General features: G+C 47.1%; 1 protein-coding gene across 1 annotated transcript in view; it reads right to left on the bottom strand.

Moving 5' to 3' along the window:
• The window catches only part of LOC127909039 (voltage-gated potassium channel subunit beta-1-like), a 94,162-nt gene that overhangs the window by 24,582 nt on the left and 48,642 nt on the right, over positions 1 to 20,938 (bottom strand). The window contains exon 2 of the mRNA XM_052468900.1: positions 1,852 to 1,895. Within this exon, the coding sequence (XP_052324860.1) occupies positions 1,852 to 1,895 (44 nt within the window). The remainder of the gene's footprint in view (positions 1 to 1,851; positions 1,896 to 20,938) is intronic.

The raw sequence follows: 20,938 nt of genomic DNA on the forward strand, positions 1-20,938 counted from the left end.
AGTGAATGTAAACTAGTTTTAATGACTCCAACCTCAGTGTATGTAAACTAGTTTTAATGACTCCAACCTAAGTGAATGTAAACTAGTTGTCATGACTCCAACCTCAGTGTATGTAAACTAGTTTTAATGACTCCAACCTCAGTGTATGTAAACTAGTGTTAATGACTCCAACCTCAGTGTATGTAAACTAGTTTTAATGACTCCAACCTAAGTGAATGTAAACTAGTTTTAATGACTCCAACCTCAGTGAATGTAAACTAGTTTTAATGACTCCAACCTCAGTGAATGTAAACTAGTTTTAATGACTCCAACCTCAGTGTATGTAAACTAGTTTTAATGACTCCAACCTCAGTGTATGTAAACTAGTTTTAATGACTCCAACCTCAGTGTATGTAAACTAGTTTTAATGACTCCAACCTCAGTGTATGTAAACTAGTTTTAATGACTCCAACCTCAGTGTATGTAAACTAGTTTTAATGACTCCAACCTCAGTGTATGTAAACTAGTTTTAATGACTCCAACATAAGTGAATGTAAACTAGTTTTAATGACTCCAACCTCAGTGTATGTAAACTAGTTTTAATGACTCCAACCTCAGTGAATGTAAACTAGTTTTAATGACTCCAACATAAGTGAATGTAAACTAGTTTTAATGACTCCAACCTCAGTGTATGTAAACTAGTTTTAATGACTCCAACCTAAGTGAATGTAAACTAGTTGTCATGACTCCAACCTCAGTGTATGTAAACTAGTTTTAATGACTCCAACCTAAGTGAATGTAAACTAGTTTTAATGACTCCAACCTCAGTGAATGTAAACTAGTTTTAATGACTCCAACATAAGTGAATGTAAACTAGTGTTAATGACTCCAACCTCAGTGTATGTAAACTAGTTTTAATGACTCCAACATAAGTGAATGTAAACTAGTGTTAATGACTCCAACCTCAGTGTATGTAAACTAGTGTTAATGACTCCAACCTCAGTGTATGTAAACTAGTTTTAATGACTCCAACCTCAGTGAATGTAAACTAGTTTTAATGACTCCAACCTCAGTGTATGTAAACTAGTTTTAATGACTCCAACCTCAGTGTATGTAAACTAGTTTTAATGACTCCAACCTCAGTGCATGTAAACTAGTGTTAATGACTCCAACCTCAGTGTATGTAAACTAGTGTTAATGACTCCAACCTCAGTGAATGTAAACTAGTTTTAATGACTCCAACCTCAGTGAATGTAAACTAGTTTTAATGACTTCAACCTCAGTGAATGTAAACTAGTTTTAATGACTCCAACCTCAGTGTATGTAAACTAGTTTTAATGACACCAACCTCAGTGTATGTAAACTAGTTTTAATGACACCAACCTCAGTGTATGTAAACTAGTTTTAATGACTCCAACCTCAGTGTATGTAAACTAGTTTTAATGACTCCAACCTCAGTGTATGTTAACTAGTGTTAATGACTCCAACCTCAGTGTATGTAAACTAGTTTTAATGACTCCAACCTCAGTGTATGTAAACTAGTTTTAATGACTTCAACCTCAGTGAATGTAAACTAGTTTTAATGACTCCAACCTAAGTGAATATAAACTTGCGACTTCAACTGTAGTTCCTCAAATACAAAAGCTGCCTGGAAAGTTAGGCCTTTATTTCTTAAACAGCACAACTGCTCTTCCACTTCTTCCACCTATGAGATGAGCCCAAAAGGTGTAGGAGGAAGTTCTACGTGTACCAGTTTTCTATTCCTCCCATTGTGACTAAAGGTAATATTTGTGAAAGGTAAGCTGATCCCAGATCTGTGCCATAGTGCAACTCAGAGCAGGTGATGGGTTCTAAAAAGGTGAATGTTCTTACCCAGTCCCAAACACGACACTCTAAGTCCTGATTTCCCCAGGTTCCTGAGGAGAGAAACATACAGTAGAGCTGTTAGTCAATGTTGTTAACGAATCAACTCAGATCAAGATAGAAGGGCAGCTGGCTGTGTGTGTTTTGTGTGTGTGTGTATTGTTTTGTGTGTGTGATGGTCAAGATTAGTCAGAAGTTCAATAATCACACGAACCCCCAGGAAACATAGGCAGGGAGAGACATTGGGAAGAGAAGGTAAGGGAAAGGGGGATACCTAGACAGTTGTACAGCTGAAATGTTTCTTCTGCATTTAACCCAACCCCTCTGAATCAGAGAGTTGCTACCATATGGGGGGCTGCCATAATCGGTTACTGGCCCAACGCTCTAAACACTAGGTTACCTGCCGCCCCTAGGGAGAGAGAGATTGGGGTTCAGAGGGAGGGAGAGAGGGAGGGAGAGATTTGGAAGCAGAGGTAGGGAGGGAGGGAGGGATTGGGAAGCAGAGGTAGGGAGGGAGGGAGGGATTTGGAAGCGGAGGGAGGGAGGGAGGGAGAGAGGATGGATGGAGGGAGGGAGAGAGTGATTGGGAAGCAGAGGGAGGAAGGGAGGGAGAGAGAGATTGGGAAGCAGAGGTTGGAAGGGGAGGGAGGGAGGGAGGGAGGGAGGGAGGGAGAGAGAGAGAGATTGGGAAGCAGAGGTTGGAAGGGAGGGAGGGATTGGGAAGCAGAGGGAGGGAGGGAGAGAGGATGGATGGAGGGAGGGAGAGAGTGATTGGGAAGCAGAGGGAGGAAGGAAGGGAGAGAGAGATTGGGAAGCAGAGGTTGGAAGGGAGGGAGGGAGGGAGGGAGGGAGGGAGGGAGGGAGGGAGGGAGGGAGGGAGGGAGGGAGGGAGGGAGGGAGGGAGGGAGGGAGGGAGGGAGGGAGGGAGGGAGGGAGAGATTGGGAAGCAGAGGTTGGAAGGGAGGGAGGGAGGGATTGGGAAGCAGAGGTTGGAAGGGAGGGAGGGAGGGATTGGGAAGCAGAGGTAGGGAGGGAGGTAGGGAGGGAGGGAGGGAGGGAGGGTTGGAGTGATTAGGAAACAGAGGTAGGGAGGAAGTGAGGGAGTGAGAGATTTGGAAGCAGAGGTAGAGAGGGACTGAGGGAGGGAGCGATTGGCAGTGATGTGGGACTGTATGTATTCCTGAGACCGACACGTTGCTAATTCTGACTGAGCCAGACCAACAGACAGAGTTAGATCTCAGTCACATTACATCCTGAGTGAGACAGACAGACAGACAGACAGACAGACAGACAGACAGACAGACAGACAGACAGACAGACAGGCAGAGTTAGACATAATGACGTCTCTCACACAGTGCTGCCAAACGCCTGACACTTTATCTTTGACAACATGGTTATTTCATTCAAACAGATCCAGAGAAATGAAAATATGTGTCCGGAAATAAGTCAACAAGCTTAGGTTCACTTCAGATGAGTACACAGGACAGAGAGGTGGAGGGGGGTTGGGAGGTTTCATTGGGAATAATAGTTAGAACACCTAATTGGCTCTGTAATCATCTCATTATGCGCACAGGTGTGGTATGGGAACACTGTTGGACCCAGTGTGTGTGTGTGTGTGTGTGTGTGTGTGTGTGTGTGTGTGTGTGCGTGCGTGCGTGCGTGCGTGCGTGCGTGCGTGCGTGCGTGCGTGCGTGTGTGTGTGTGTGTGTGTGTGTGTGTGTGGCCAAGTGACAGCTGGCTAATGGTGGTAGAACCAGCCATAGTTTGATTAGACCCTTAACAGCAAGAACCAGAAAAACAGAGAGTGTTGTCTGTCTGTCTGGCCAACAGGAAGTGATGTCCTCTAATCAGTGTGTGTGTCTCTCCTCTGGTTTTGTGTCATGTTGTGTAACGGCCGACAGGCTGACACTGAGTTATCCTGACGTTCTGTGACATTGCCCATCAGATGGAAATCTCCCTGCTTTATACCCACTGCAACCAGGCAGAGACCTGTAGATCGCGCCTGTGACCAATAACAGAGCAGTAGAAGCCTGCCATGACCAATCTGATGATGGAATCAATCAGGCCTCAGTTCTGGTTTCAGACCTGTCATGTCAACTCCCTGGCAAGCCGTATACACGGGGCTGACAGGTGAATGACACATGACTAAATAGAAAAGAACAAGCATTTTAAAAATATTTTCATTTGACCTTTATTTAACTAGGCGAGCCAGTTAAGAACAAATTCTTATTTTCAATGACTGCCTAGGAACACTGGGTTAACTGCCTTGTTCAGGGACAGAACGACATATTTTTTTACCTTGTCAGCTCAGGGTCAGCTCCAGACACACACTACAACTCATCAGGCACTCATTATCTAGTAGCACAGTTTGACCTGGACACTGCTTTACAATGTGAGGTCTTCACCTTCTGCAGCAGTCTAGAACAGTTTGACCTGGACACAGCTTTACAATGTGTGAGGTCTTCACCTTCTGCAGCAGTCTAGAACAGTTTGACCTGGACACTGCTTTACAATGTGTGAGGTCTTCACCTTCTGCAGCAGTCTAGAACAGTTTGACCTGGACACTGCTTTACAATGTGAGGTCTTCACCTTCTGCAGCAGTCTAGAACAGTTTGACCTGGACACTGCTTTACAATGTGTGAGGTCTTCACCTTCTGCAGCAGTCTAGAACAGTTTGACCTGGACACTGCTTTACAATGTGAGGTCTTCACCTTCTGCAGCAGTCTAGAACAGTTTGACCTGGACACAGCTTTACAATGTGTGAGGTCTTCACCTTCTGCAGCAGTCTAGAACAGTTTGACCTGGACACAGCTTTACAATGTGTTATCAAATGCATCTGTTGATAACAGACACCTTTAAAAAAAGGTAGGGGCGTGGATCAGAAAACCTGTCAGTTTCTGGTGTGACGACCATTTTCCTCATGCAGCGCAACACATCTCCTTCACATAGAGTTGATCAGGCTGTTGATTGTGGCCTGTGGAATGTTGTCACTTGCTGGATATTGGCGGGAACTGGAACACGCTGTCGTACAGGTCGATCCAGAGCCTCCCGAACATGCTCAATGGGTGACATGTCTGGTGAGTATACAGGCCATGGATGAACTGGGACATTTTCAGCTTCCGGGAATTGTGTACAGATCCTTGCGACATGGGGCCGTGCATTATCAAACCACTCGCTCACACGACGCCATATACACTGTCTGCTATCTGTCCGGTACAATTGAAACCAGGATTTGTCCATGAAGAGCACACTTCTCCAGCGTGACAGTGGCCATCGAAGGTGAGCATTTGCCCACTGGAGTCGGTTATGACCCTGGTGAGGACGACGTGCACGCAGATGAGCTTCACTGAGACGTTTTCTGACAGTCTGTGCAGAAATGATTTGGTTGTCCAAACCCACAGTTTTATCATCTGTCCAGGTGGCTCATCAGAGACCATCCTGCAGGTGAAGAAGCTAGATGTGGAGGTCCTGGGCTGGCGGGGTTACACAGGGTCTGCGGTTGTGAGGCCGGTTGGACCTACTGCCAAATTCTCTAAAATGACGTTGGAGGTGGCTTATGAGAAAATCAACATAACATTCTGGTAACAGCTCTGGTGGACATTCCTGCAGTCAGCATTCCAATTGCACGATCCCTCAAAACTTGACACATCTGTGCGATTATGTTGTGTGACAAAACGCAACATGTAAAGTGTTGGTCCCATGGTCCCATATATATATGTGTGTGTGTTTAGATTGAAAATATGGTTTCTCTCTCCCCACTTCCAGACTCTGTCAGTGAAGAGGTAGAGAGAATGACAAAGGTGTAGACTTCAACTTATCGCCACATAGTAGGGAGTATGTGTGTGTGAATAAATCACATTAGTGTGTGTGTGTGTGTTGTGTGTGTGTGTGTGTGTGTGTCTGTCTCTGTTCCTGTAGTAAACTCATACACACACACAATCTATTCAAAGCATTCACACACTTCATATATCTACCCAGCTGAACTTGTTCCCACACAAAACATCCTTTCAACAACTCTAATTCTTTTTGTATAACCTGACAGACATTTCAGAGTGGTGTCTGTGTAATTGGGTTGGTGTGTAGAGACAGTAGTGTCTGTGTAATTGGGTTGGTGTGTAGAGACATTTGTCAGAGTGGTGTCTGTGTATCTGGGTTGGTGTATAGAGACAGTTGTCAGAGTGGTGTCTGTGTATCTGGGTTGGTGTATAGAGACAGTTGTCAGAGTGGTGTCTGTGTAATTGGGTTGGTGTGTAGAGACAGTTGTCAGAGTGGTGTCTGTGTAATTGGGTTGGTGTGTAGAGACAGTAGTGTCTGTGTAATTGGGTTGGTGTATAGAGACAGTTGTCAGAGTGGTGTCTGTGTATCTGGGTTGGTGTATAGAGACAGTTGTCAGAGTGGTGTCTGTGTATCTGGGTTGGTGTATAGAGACAGTTGTCAGAGTGGTGTCTGTGTAATTGGGTTGGTGTATAGAGACAGTTGTCAGAGTGGTGTCTGTGTATCTGGGTTGGTGTATAGAGACAGTTGTCAGAGTGGTGTCTGTGTATCTGGGTTGGTGTATAGAGACATTTGTCAGAGTGGTGTCTGTGTAATTGGGTTGGTGTATAGAGACAGTTGTCAGAGTGGTGTCTGTAATTGGGTTGGTGTATAGAGACAGTTGTCAGAGTGGTGTCTGTGTAATTGGGTTGGTGTATAGAGACAGTTGTCAGAGTGGTGTCTGTGTAATTGGGTTGGTGTATAGAGACAGTTGTCAGAGTGGTGTCTGTGTAATTGGGTTGGTGTGTAGAGACAGTTGTCAGAGTGGTGTCTGTGTAATTGGGTTGGTGTATAGAGACAGTTGTCAGAGTGGTGTCTGTGTAATTGGGTTGGTGTATAGAGACAGTTGTCAGAGTGGTGTCTGTGTAATTGGGTTGGTGTGTAGAGACAGTTGTCAGAGTGGTGTCTGTGTAATTGGGTTGGTGTGTAGAGACAGTTGTCAGAGTGGTGTCTGTGTAATTGGGTTGGTGTGTAGAGACAGTTGTCAGAGTGGTGTCTGTGTAATTGGGTTGGTGTGTAGAGACAGTAGTGTCTGTGTAATTGGGTTGGTGTATAGAGACAGTTGTCAGAGTGGTGTCTGTGTAATTGGGTTGGTGTGTAGAGACAGTAGTGTCTGTGTAATTGGGTTGGTGTATAGAGACAGTTGTCAGAGTGGTGTCTGTGTAATTGGGTTGGTGTATAGAGACAGTTGTCACCTGTCGATGCCTTCTCTGACTCCATCAGTCTACCTGTCGATGACTTCTCTGACTCCATCAGTCTACCTGTCGATGACTTCTCTGACTCCATCAGTCTACCTGTCGTTCACCTCTTCTCTGACTCCATCAGTCTACCTGTCGATGCCTTCTCTAACTCCATCAGTCTACCTGTCGATGACTTCTCTGACTCCATCAGTCTACCTGTCGATGACGTCTCTGACTCCATCAGTCTACCTGTCGATGACTTCTCTGACTCCATCAGTCTACCTGTCCATGACTTCTCTGACTCATCAGTCTACCTGTCGATGACTTCTCTGACTCCATCAGTCTACCTGTCGATGACTTCTCTGACTCCATCAGTCTACCTGTCGATGACTTCTCTGACTCCATCAGTCTACCTGTCGATGACTTCTGACTCCATCAGTCTACCTGTCGATGCCTTCTCTGGCTCCATCAGTCTACCTGTCGTTCACCTCTTCTCTGACTCCATCAGTCTACCTGTCGATGCCTTCTCTGACTCCATCAGTCTACCTGTCGATGACTTCTCTGACTCCATCAGTCTACCTGTCGATGACTTCTCTGACTCCATCAGTCTACCTGTCGATGACTTCTCTGACTCTATCAGTCTACCTGTCGATGACTTCTCTGACTCCATCAGTCTACCTGTCGATGACTTCTCTGACTCCATCAGTCTACCTGTCGATGACTTCTCTGACTCCATCAGTCTACCTGTCGATGACTTCTGACTCCATCAGTCTACCTGTCGATGCCTTCTCTGACTCCATCAGTCTACCTGTCGTTCACCTCTTCTCTGACTCCATCAGTCTACCTGTCGATGCCTTCTCTGACTCCATCAGTCTACCTGTCGTTCACCTCTTCTCTGACTCCATCAGTCTACCTGTCGATGACTTCTCTGACTCCACTCCATCAGTCTACCTGTCGATGACTTCTCTGACTCCATCAGTCTACCTGTCGATGACTTCTCTGACTCCATCAGTCTACCTGTCGATGCCTTCTCTGACTCCATCAGTCTACCTGTCAATGACTTCTCTGACTCCATCAGTCTACCTGTCGATCACTTCTCTGACTCCATCAGTCTACCTGTCGATGACTTCTCTGACTCCATCAGTCTACCTGTCGATGACTTCTCTGACTCCATCAGTCTACCTGTCGATGCCTTCTCTGACTCCATCAGTCTACCTGTCGATGCCTTCTCTGACTCCATCAGTCTACCTGTCGATGACTTCTCTGACTCCATCAGTCTACCTGTCGATGACTTCTCTGACTCCATCAGTCTACCTGTCGATGACTTCTCTGACTCCATCAGTCTACCTGTCGATGCCTTCTCTAACTCCATCAGTCTACCTGTCGATGACTTCTCTGACTCCATCAGTCTACCTGTCGATGACTTCTCTGACGCCATCAGTCTACCTGTCGATGACTTCCCTGACTCCATCAGTCTACCTGTCGATGACTTCGCTGACTCCATCAGTCTACCTGTCGATGACTTCTCTGACTCCATCAGTCTACCTGTCCTTCACCTCTTCTCTGACTCCATCAGTCTACCTGTCGATCACCTCTTCTCTGACTCCATCAGTCTACCTGTCGATGCCTTCTCTGACTCCATCAGTCTACCTGTCGTTCACCTCTTCTCTGACTCCATCAGTCTACCTGTCGTTCACCTCTTCTCTGACTCCATCAGTCTACCTGTCGATGCCTTCTCTGACTCCATCAGTCTACCTGTCATTCACCTCTTCTCTGACTCCATCAGTCTACCTGTCGATGCCTTCTCTGACTCCATCAGTCTACCTGTCGATGCCTTCTCTGACTCCATCAGTCTACCTGTCAATGACTTCTCTGACTCCATCAGTCTACCTGTCAATGACTTCTCTGACTCCATCAGTCTACCTGTCGATGACTTCTCTGACTCCATCAGTCTACCTGTCGATGAGTTCTCTTACTCCATCAGTCTACCTGTCCTTCAGCCTCAAGTCAACAAGTCTTTACAGAGCTGTGGTACGTGCTCTCAAAATACACACGTAGAAATGAGACAGAGAGAGAGAGAGATCCTCTGATATGGGGTGTTCAGTCACTGGACCTATATTAGATTTACCACAGCGGTGTAGTAATGACCTTCTTTCCCCAGGAGATAAGAGCTCTCTGAAATGGAAAATGTCAGTCTCAGTGTTCTGTGCCAATGCTCAATCTCTGTTATGAATATGTGTGTGCGTGAGTGTTTGTGTACACACGTGTGTGTGCCCATGTGTGTGTTTGTTTGAGTGCGTGTTTGCGTGCATGTGGAAGCATCACTTTATGCCAAGGAGCAATCTCTGGCTGGCATCATACAGGGCCTGTATAAAGGAGTAAAACATACCCTCCCTGTGTATAAGGGTCATGAAAACATCTGTACACCAGAGACCCGGCCAAGCTATAACACCTATATAGAACCCAGCTCTCTCTTTCATTTGATACTCATACTGTGGAGGAGGGGGTGTAGGTGTGTGAGAGAGAGAACAGATTTACGTTGACACATTCCTCTGCTCTCTCATTTCAGATGGATCACAACTCTCAACACCTGCCACTGTTTGCCATGGCAAGCAACAGAGAATATTATATGAAATATAGAATATAGAATATGGAATATATAATATATCATATGGAATGTGGAATATAGAATATGGAATATACAATACGGAATATGCAATATACAATATGAAATATAGTATGACCCCATTTCTCACCTACAGTACAGTCTGTGTGTGGGCACTTCTGTAAATGTGTAATTTCAGTAGCAATAAAACAGGAACAGTGACTCCCCCTTCTGTTAGACTGCTTCATAAAACTGCCTCTTTACTGTAACTATGCTTCATACCCAAGACTATATCCATCTTCCTGTTTTAACAGCGGCCCAGGCCCAGACACAGAATCAATTGTCCTCCCATTGTGAAAAGGGTATTTTAATAGAACCCCGATCTTTCCACCTCCATGTTCTCTATGGGATAATTAGACACTAGGCTGAACAATGTTAGTGATCGGCTTAAACAGTCTGATGGATGACCATGGTGTTTGGCAGGGAGACAATACCTCTCCCGCAGATATCTTAGGCTCTTGGCAGCATATGCTCTCGAGAAATGCTGGTTCTGTATATTTCCGCTTTGTAATTACAGTAGTTAACTTGTGAAAATCAATGTAGCTCTACTGTCTATGGAACAACAGTTATAACTCTTTACTGTCTATGGAACAACAGTTATAACTCTTTACTGTCTATGGAACAACAGTTAGAACTCTTTGCTGTCTATGGAACAACAGTTAGAACTCTTTACTGTCTATGGAACAACAGTTAGAACTCTTTACTGTCTATGGAACAACAGTTAGAACTCTTTACTGTCTATGGAACAACAGTTAGAACTCTTTACTGTCTATGGAACAACAGTTAGAACTCTTTACTGTCTATGGAACAACAGTTAGAACTCTTTACTGTCTATGGAACAACAGTTAGAACTCTTTACTGTCTATGGAACAACAGTTAGAACTCTTTACTGTCTATGGAACAACAGTTATAACTCTTTACTGTCTATGGAACAACAGTTAGAACTCTTTACTGTCTATGGAACAACAGTTATAACTCTTTACTGTCTATGGAACAACAGTTATAACTCTTTACTGTCTATGGAACAACAGTTAGAACTCTTTACTGTCTATGGAACAACAGTTAGAACTCTTTACTGTCTATGGAACAACAGTTAGAACTCTTTACTGTCTATGGAACAACAGTTAGAACTCTTTACTGTCTATGGAACAACAGTTAGAACTCTTTACTGTCTATGGAACAACAGTTAGAACTCTTTACTGTCTATGGAACAACAGTTAGAACTCTTTACTGTCTATGGAACAACAGTTATAACTCTTTTCAAGACCAAGAGACGAAACAAACAAACATACTCAGAATCCATTCCATTCTCACAGTGTTACACAGATAACTCATTCCATTCCATTCTCACAGTGTTACACAGATAACTCATTCCATTATCACAGTGTTACACAGATAACCCATTCCATTCTCAGTGTTACAGAGATAACCCATTCCATTCTCAGTGTTACAGAGATAACCCATTCCATTCTCACAGTGTTACACAGATAACTCATTCCATTCTCAGTGTTACAGAGATAACCCATTCCATTCTCACAGTGTTACACAGATAACCCATTCCATTCTCACAGTGTTACACAGATAACCCATTCCATTCTCACAGTGTTACACAGATAACCCATTCCATTCTCAGTGTTACAGAGATAACCCATTCCATTCCATTCTCAGTGTTACAGAGATAACCCATTCCATTCTCACAGTGTTACACAGATAACCCATTCCATTCTCACAGTGTTACACAGATAACCCATTCCATTCTCTATGTTACAGAGATAACCCATTCCATTCCATTCTCACAGTGTTACACAGATAACTCATTCCATTATCACAGTGTTACATAGATAACCCATTCCATTCTCAGTGTTACAGAGATAACCCATTCCATTCTCACAGTGTTACACAGATAACTCATTCCATTCTCAGTGTTACAGAGATAACCCATTCCATTCTCACAGTGTTACACAGATAACTCATCCCATTCCATTCTCACAGTGTTACACAGATAACCCATTCCATTCGCACAGTGTTACACAGATAACTCATTCCATTATCACAGTGTTACAGAGATAACCCATTCCATTCTCACAGTGTTACAGAGATAACTCATTCCATTCTCATAGTGTTACAGAGATAACCCATTCCATTCTCACAGTGTTACAGAGATAACCCATTCCATTTTCAGTGTTACAGAGACAACCCATTCCATTCTCACAGTGTTACACATATAACCCATTCCATTTTCAGTGTTACAGAGATAACCCATTCCATTCGCACAGTGTTACACAGATAACCCATTCCATTCGCACAGTGTTACACAGATAACCCATTTCATTCTCACAGTGTTACACAGATAACCCATTCCATTTTCAGTGTTACAGAGATAACCCATTCCATTTTCAGTGTTACAGAGATAACCCATTCCATTCTCACAGTGTTACAGAGATAACCCATTTCATTCGCACAGTGTTACACAGATAACCCATTCCATTCTCAGTGTTACAGAGATAACCCATTCACCCATTCCATTCTCAGTGTTACAGAGATAACCCATTCCATTCTCACAGTGTTACAGAGATAACCCATTCCATTCTCACAGTGTTACAGAGATAACCCATTCCATTCTCACAGTGTTACAGAGATAACCCATTCCATTTTCAGTGTTACAGAGATATTCCATTCCATTCTCAGTGTTACACAGATAACCCATTCCATTCTCAGTGTTACAGAGATAACCCATTTCATTCTCACAGTGTTACAGAGATAACCCATTCCATTCTCACAGTGTTACAGAGATAACCCATTCCATTCTCACAGTGTTACAGAGATAACCCATTCCATTCCATTCTCACAGTGTTACAGAGATAACCCATTCCATTCCATTCTCAGTGTTACAGAGATAACATATTCCATTCCATTCTCAGTGTTACACAGATAACCCATTCCATTCTCACAGTGTTACACAGATAACCCATCCCATTCCATTCTCACAGTGTTACAGAGATAACCCATTACATTCTCACAGTGTTATATAAGGTTGTGCAAATGGTATGACCAAATGTCCACATATACTCAGGTTGACCAGGGTTATCATGTCTCTTGTCTGACGCGGGCCAGGCAATCCTCCTCGCTCACCCATATGACCCCAGGTATATAGGAGGAGCCATAGGCACAACCCCAGTTAGAATAGGAGGAGCCACAGGCACAACCCCAGTTAGAATAGGAGGAGCCACAGGCTCCAGGTCATCTACAAGTCCATGCTAGGTAAAGCTCCGCCTTATCTCAGTTCACTGGTCACGATGGCAACACCCATCCGTAGCACGCGCTCCAGCAGGTGTATCTCACTGATCATCTCTAAAGCCAACACCTCATTTGGCTGCCTTTCGTTCCAGTTCTCTGCTGCTTGTGACTGGAACGAATTGCAAAAATCGCTGAAGTTGGAGACTTTTATCTCCCTCACCAACTTCAAACATCTGCTATCTGAGCAGCTAACCGATCGCTGCAGCTGTACATAGTCTATCGGTAAATAGCCCACCCATTTTTACCTACCTCATCCCTGTAACGGCGTTCGTCTGTTGAAGGAGAGTCGGACCAAAATGCAGCGTGGTGGTTACTCATGTTCTTTAATGTAGAATAGCGATACATGAAATAACTAATAAATATACAAAAACAACAAACGGAACGTGAAAACCTATACAGCCTGTCTGGTGAACAACTACACAGAGACAGGAACAATCACCCACGAAATACACAGTGAAACCCAGGCTACCTAAATATGGTTCCCCATCAGAGACAACGAGAATCACCTGACTCTGATTGAGAACCGCCTCAGGCAGCCAAGCCTATGCTAGACACACCCCTAATCAACCACAATCCCAATGCCTACAAAAAACCCAATACGACAACACAATAAACCCATGTCACACCCTGGCCTGAACAAATAATTAAAGAAAACACAAAATACTAAGACCAAGGCGTGACAATCCCCATACTGTTTTTATTTATTTACTTTTCTGCTCTTTTGCACACCAATATCTCTACCTGTACATGACCATCTGAACATTTATCACTCCAGTGTTAATCTGCAAAATTGTATTTATTCGCCTACCTCATGCCTTTTGCACACAATGTATATAGACTCCCCCTTTTTTTCCTACTGTGTTATTGACTTGTTAATTGTTTACTCCATATGTAACTCTGTGTTGTCTGTTCATACTGCTATGCTTTATCTTGTCCAGGTCGCAGTTGCAAATGAGAACTTGTTCTCAACTAGCCTACCTGGTTAAATAAAGGTGTTCTCAACTAGCCTACCTGGTTAAATAAAGGTGTTCTCAACTAGCCTACCTGGTTAAATAAAGGTGTTCTCAACTAGCCTACTTGGTTAAATAAAGGTTAAATAAAAATAAAATAAAAAATAAAAGGCACAACCCCAGTTAGAATAGGAGGAGCCACAGGCACAACCCCAGTTAGAACAGGAGGAGCCACAGGCACAACCCCAGTTAGAATAGGAGGAGCCACAGGCACAACCCCAGTTAGAATAGGAGGAGCCACAGGCACAACCCCAGTTAGAACAGGAGGAGCCACAGGCACAACCCCAGTTAGAATAGGAGGAGCCACAGGCACAACCCCAGTTAGAATAGGAGGAGCCACAGGCACAACCCCAGTTAGAACAGGAGGAGCCACAGGCACAACCCTAGATAAACAGGAGGAGCCACAGGCACAACCCTAGATAAACATGAGGAGCCACAGGCACAACCCTAGATAAACAGGAGGAGCCACAGGCACAACCCCAGATAAACAGGAGGAGCCACAGGCACAACCCTAGATAAACAGGAGGAGCCACAGGCACAACCCTAGATGAACAGGAGGAGCCACAGGCACAACCCCAGATAAACAGGAGGAGCCACAGGCACGACCCTAGATAAACATGAGGAGCCATAGGCACAACCCTAGATAAACATGAGGAGCCACAGGCACAACCCCAGTTAGAATAGGAGGAGCCACAGGCACAAACCCCAGATAAACAGGAGGAGCCACAGGCACAACCCCAGTTAGAATAGGAGGAGCCACAGGCACAAACCCCAGATAAACAGGAGGAGCCACAGGCACAACCCCAGTTAGAATAGGAGGAGCCACAGGCACAACCCTAGATAAACAGGAGGAGCCACAGGCACAACCCCAGTTAGAACAGGAGGAGCCACAGGCACAACCCCAGTTAGAATAGGAGGAGCCACAGGCACAACCCCAGATAAACAGGAGGAGCCACAGGCACAACCCCAGATAAACATGAGGAGCCACAGGCACAACCCCAGATAAACATGAGGAGCCACAGGCACAACCCCAGTTAGAATAGGAGAAGCCACAGGCACAACCCCAGTTAGAATAGGAGGAGCCACAGGCACAACCCCAGTTAGAACAGGAGGAGCCACAGGCACAACCCCAGTTAGAACAGGAGGAGCCACAGGCACAAACCCCAGATAAACAGGAGGAGCCACAGGCACAACCCCAGTTAGAATAGGAGGAGCCACAGGCACAACCCCAGTTAGAACAGGAGGAGCCACAGGCACAACCCCAGTTAGAACAGGAGGAGCCACAGGCACAAACCCCAGATAAACAGGAGGAGCCACAGGCACAACCCCAGTTAGAATAGGAGGAGCCACAGGCACAAACCCCAGTTAGAATAGGAGGAGCTAAAGGCACAACCCCAGTTAGAATAGGAGGAGCCACAGGCACAACCCCAGTTAGAACAGGAGGAGCCACAGGCACAACCCCAGTTAGAAAAGGAGGAGCCACAGGCACAACCCCAGTTAAAATAGGAGGAGCCACAGGCACAACCCCAGTTGGAACAGGAGGAGCCACAGGCACAAACCCAGTTAGAATAGGAGGAGCCACAGGCACAACCCTAGATAAACAGGAGGAGCCATAGGTACAACCCCAGTTAGAATAGGAGGAGCCACAGGCACAACCCCAGTTAGAATAGGAGGAGCCACAGGCACAACCCCAGTTAGAACAGGAGGAGCCACAGGCACAACCCCAGTTAGAATAGGAGGAGCCACAGGGACAACCCTAGATAAACAGGAGGAGCCACAGGCACAACCCCAGTTAGAATAGGAGGAGCCACAGGCACAACCCCAGTTAGAATAGGAGGAGCCACAGGCACAACCCCAGTTAGAACAGGAGGAGCCACAGGCACAACCCCAGTTAGAATAGGAGGAGCCACAGGCACAACCCTAGATAAACAGGAGGAGCCACAGGCACAACCCTAGATAAACAGGAGGAGCCACAGGCACAACCCCAGTTAGAATAGGAGGAGCCACAGGCACAACCCTAGATAAACAGGAGGAGCCACAGGCACAACCCCAGTTAGAATAGGAGGAGCCACAGGCACAACCCTAGATAAACAGGAGGAGCCACAGGCACAACCCTAGATAAACAGGAGGAGCCACAGGCACAACCCCAGTTAGAATAGGAGGAGCCACAGGCACAACGCCAGATAAACAGGAGGAGCCACAGGCACAAACCCCAGATAAACAGGAGGAGCCACAGGCACAACCCCAGATAAACAGGAGGAGCCACAGGCACAACGCCAGATAAACAGGAGGAGCCACAGACACAACCCCAGTTAGAATAAGAGGAGCCACAGGCACAACCCCAACTAAACAGGAGGAGCCACAGGCACAAACCCCAGATAAACAGGAGGAGCCACAGGCACAACCCCAGATAAACAGGAGGAGCCACAGGCACAACCCCAGATAAACAGGAGGAGCCACAGGCACAACCCCAGTTAGAATAGGAGGAGCCACAGGCACAACCCCAGTTAGAATAGGAGGAGCCACAGGCACAACCCTAGATAAACAGGAGGAGCCACAGGCACAACCCCAGTTAGAATAGGAGGAGCCACAGGCACAACCCCAGTTAGAATAGGAGGAGCCACAGGCACAACCCTAGATAAACAGGAGGAGCCACAGGCACAACCCCAGTTAGAATAGGAGGAGCCACAGGCACAACCCCAGATAAACAGGAGGAGCCACAGGCACAAACCCCCAGATAAACAGGAGGAGCCACAGGCACAACCCCAGTTAGAATAGGAGGAGCCACAGGCACAACCCCAGTTAGAATAGGAGGAGCCACAGGCACAACCCTAGATAAACAGGAGGAGCCACAGGCACAACCTCAGTTAGAATAGGAGGAGCCACAGGCAGAACCCCAGTTAGAATAGGAGGAGCCACAGGCACAACCCTCGATAAACAGGAGGAGCCACAGGCACAACCCCAGATAAACAGGAGGAGCCACAGGCACAAACCCCAGATAAACAGGAGGAGCCACAGGCACAACCCCAGTTAGAATAGGAGGAGCCACAGGCACAACCCTCGATAAACAGGAGGAGCCACAGGCACAAACCCCAGATAAACAGGAGGAGCCACAGGCACAACCCCAGTTAGAATAGGAGGAGCCACAGGCACAACCCCAGTTAGAATAGGAGGAGCCACAGGCACAACCCTAGATAAACAGGAGGAGCCACAGGCACAACCCCAGATAAACAGGAGGAGCCACAGGCACAACCCTAGATAAACAGGAGGAGCCACAGGCACAACCTCAGTTAGAATAGGAGGAGCCACAGGCAGAACCCCAGTTAGAATAGGAGGAGCCACAGGCACAACCCTCGATAAACAGGAGGAGCCACAGGCACAACCCCAGATAAACAGGAGGAGCCACAGGCACAAACCCCAGATAAACAGGAGGAGCCACAGGCACAACCCCAGTTAGAATAGGAGGAGCCACAGGCACAACCCTCGATAAACAGGAGGAGCCACAGGCACAAACCCCAGATAAACAGGAGGAGCCACAGGCACAACCCCAGTTAGAATAGGAGGAGCCACAGGCACAACCCCAGTTAGAATAGGAGGAGCCACAGGCACAACCCTAGATAAACAGGAGGAGCCACAGGCACAACCCCAGATAAACAGGAGGAGCCACAGGCACAACCCTAGATAAACAGGAGGAGCCACAGGCACAACCTCAGTTAGAATAGGAGGAGCCACAGGCAGAACCCCAGTTAGAATAGGAGGAGCCACAGGCACAACCCTAGATAAACAGGAGGAGCCACAGGCACAAACCCAGTTAGAACAGGAGGAGCCACAGGCACAACCCCAGATAAACAGGAGGAGCCACAGGCACAACCCCAGTTAGAATAGGAGGAGCCACAGGCACAACCCTAGATAAACAGGAGGAGCCACAGGCACAACCCCAGATAAACAGGAGGAGCCACAGGCACAACCCCAGATAAACAGGAGGAGCCACAGGCAGAACCCCATTTAGAACAGGAGGAGCCACAGGCAGAACCCTAGATAAACAGGAGGAGCCACAGGCACAACCCCAGATAAACAGGAGGAGCCACAGGCACAACCCCAGATAAACAGGAGGAGCCACAGGCAGAACCCCAGTTAGAATAGGAGGAGCCACAGGCACAACCCCAGTTAGAATAGGAGGAGCCACAGGCACAACCCCAGATAAACAGGAGGAGCCACAGGCACAACCCCAGATAGAATAGGAGGAGCCACAGGCACAACCCCAGTTAGAATAGGAGGAGCCACAGGCACAACCCCAGATGAACAGGAGGAGCCACAGGCAGAACCCCAGTTAGAATAGGAGGAGCCACAGGCACAACCCCAGTTAGAATAGGAGGAGCCACAGGCACAACCCCAGATAAACAGGAGGAGCCACAGGCAGAACCCTAGATAAATAGGAGGAGCCACAGGCACAACCCCAGTTAGAATAGGAGGAGCCACAGGCACAACCCCAGTTAGAACAGGAGGAGCCACAGGCACAACCCCAGTTAGAATAGGAGGAGCCATAGGCACAACCCCAGTTAGAATAGGAGGAGCCACAGGCACAACCCCAGATAAACAGGAGGAGCCACAGGCACAACCCCAGATAGAATAGGAGGAGCCACAGGCACAACCCTAGATAAACAGGAGGAGCCACAGGCACAAACCCAGTTAGAATAGGAGGAGCCACAGGCACAACCCCAGATAAACAGGAGGAGCCACAGGCACAAACCCCAGATAAACAGGAGGAGCCACAGGCACAACCCCAGTTAGAATAGGAGGAGCCACAGGCACAACCCCAGTTAGAATAGGAGGAGCCACAGGCACAACCCCAGATAAACAGGAGGAGCCACAGGCACAACCCCAGTTAGAATAGGAGGAGCCACAGGCACAACCCCAGTTAGAATAGGAGGAGCCACAGGCACAACCCTAGATAAACAGGAGGAGCCACAGGCACAACCCCAGTTAGAATAGGAGGAGCCACAGGCAGAACCCCAGTTAGAATAGGAGGAGCCACAGGCAGAACCCCAGTTAGAATAGGAGGAGCCACAGGCACAACCCTCGATAAACAGGAGGAGCCACAGGCACAACCCCAGATAAACAGGAGGAGCCACAGGCACAAACCCCAGATAAACAGGAGGAGCCACAGGCACAACCCCAGTTAGAATAGGAGGAGCCACAGGCACAACCCTCGATAAACAGGAGGAGCCACAGGCACAAACCCCAGATAAACAGGAGGAGCCACAGGCACAACCCCAGTTAGAATAGGAGGAGCCACAGGCACAACCCCAGTTAGAATAGGAGGAGCCACAGGCACAACCCTAGATAAACAGGAGGAGCCACAGGCACAACCCCAGATAAACAGGAGGAGCCACAGGCACAACCCCAGATAAACAGGAGGAGCCACAGGCAGAACCCCAGTTAGAACAGGAGGAGCCACAGGCACAACCCCAGATAAACAGGAGGAGCCACAGGCACAACCCCAGATAGAACAGGAGGAGCCACAGGCACAACCCCAGATAAACAGGAGGAGCCACAGGCACAACCCCAGTTAGAATAGGAGGAGCCACAGGCACAACCCCAGATAAACAGGAGGAGCCACAGGCAGAACCCTGGATAAACAGGAGGAGCCACAGGCACAACCCCAGATAGAATAGGAGGAGCCACAGGCACAACCCCAGTTAGAATAGGAGGAGCCACAGGCACAACCCCAGATAAACAGGAGGAGCCACAGGCAGAACCCCAGTTAGAATAGGAGGAGCCACAGGCACAACCCCAGTTAGAATAGGAGGAGCCACAGGCACAACCCCAGATAAACAGGAGGAGCCACAGGCAGAACCCTAGATAAACAGGAGGAGCCACAGGCACAACCCCAGATAGAATAGGAGGAGCCACAGGCACAACCCCAGTTAGAATAGGAGGAGCCACAGGCACAACCCCAGTTAGAACAGGAGGAGCCACAGGCACAACCCCAGTTAGAATAGGAGGAGCCACAGGCACAACCCAAGTTAGAATAGGAGGAGCCACAGGCACAACCCCAGATAAACAGGAGGAGCCACAGGCACAACCCCAGTTAGAACAGGAGGAGCCACAGGCACAACCCCAGATAAACAGGAGGAGCCACAGGCACAACCCCAGTTAGAACAGGAGGAGCCACAGGCACAACCCCAGATAAACAGGAGGAGCCACAGGCACAACCCCAGTTAGAACAGGAGGAGCCACATGCACAACCCCAGATAAACAGGAGGAGCCACAGGCACAAGCCCAGTTAGAACAGGAGGAGCCACAGGCACAACCCCAGATAAACAGGAGGAATCACAGTCACAGTCCCACCCGTAACCCTGACAGCGCCTCAACTCCTCCATCGTATCTGAAGGCAGATAAAGAAGAAGACGGTCTTAAAGTACCTGTCATGGTTCTTGTTATGTTTGTTGTTTTGTTTGTTTTATTTCCCTGTTTACCTCTTTGTTCTTGGTGAATGTCACTCTAGTAGAGGAGTGACTGTCTGAGTCGCCCATCGTTCACAACCACTATAACAACAGAGAAGGCATCCGGGCCTCGTTTCCCAGTTGAGATGGAACACAAAGCCGTACGATGATCCTGCGAGAGGCGTCGTTATTTAGGAGACAACTTTTTAAGAATGTTTCCCAAACCGTAGAGAGAAGGTTCTCTAAGTGCGTCGTTAGATCATGTGCTGATACTGATGGGATAGACAGAAAAACAACGCGGGTCTCAGATCAACTCTCCCCATTCAAATCGTACCTTTAGCGTTAGAATGATTCCAACGATACTGACGACGGATCAGCTGTTAGAGAGACATTCCTGACTAAGCCTGCAACTACTGAGGTGTCTTATTCCTGCTCACCCTACAATAATGAAGATTCAGCACATCC

This window comes from Oncorhynchus keta, chromosome 18 (genome assembly GCF_023373465.1).
Source record: "Oncorhynchus keta strain PuntledgeMale-10-30-2019 chromosome 18, Oket_V2, whole genome shotgun sequence".
In the NCBI taxonomy this organism is placed as follows: Eukaryota; Metazoa; Chordata; class Actinopteri; order Salmoniformes; family Salmonidae; genus Oncorhynchus; species Oncorhynchus keta.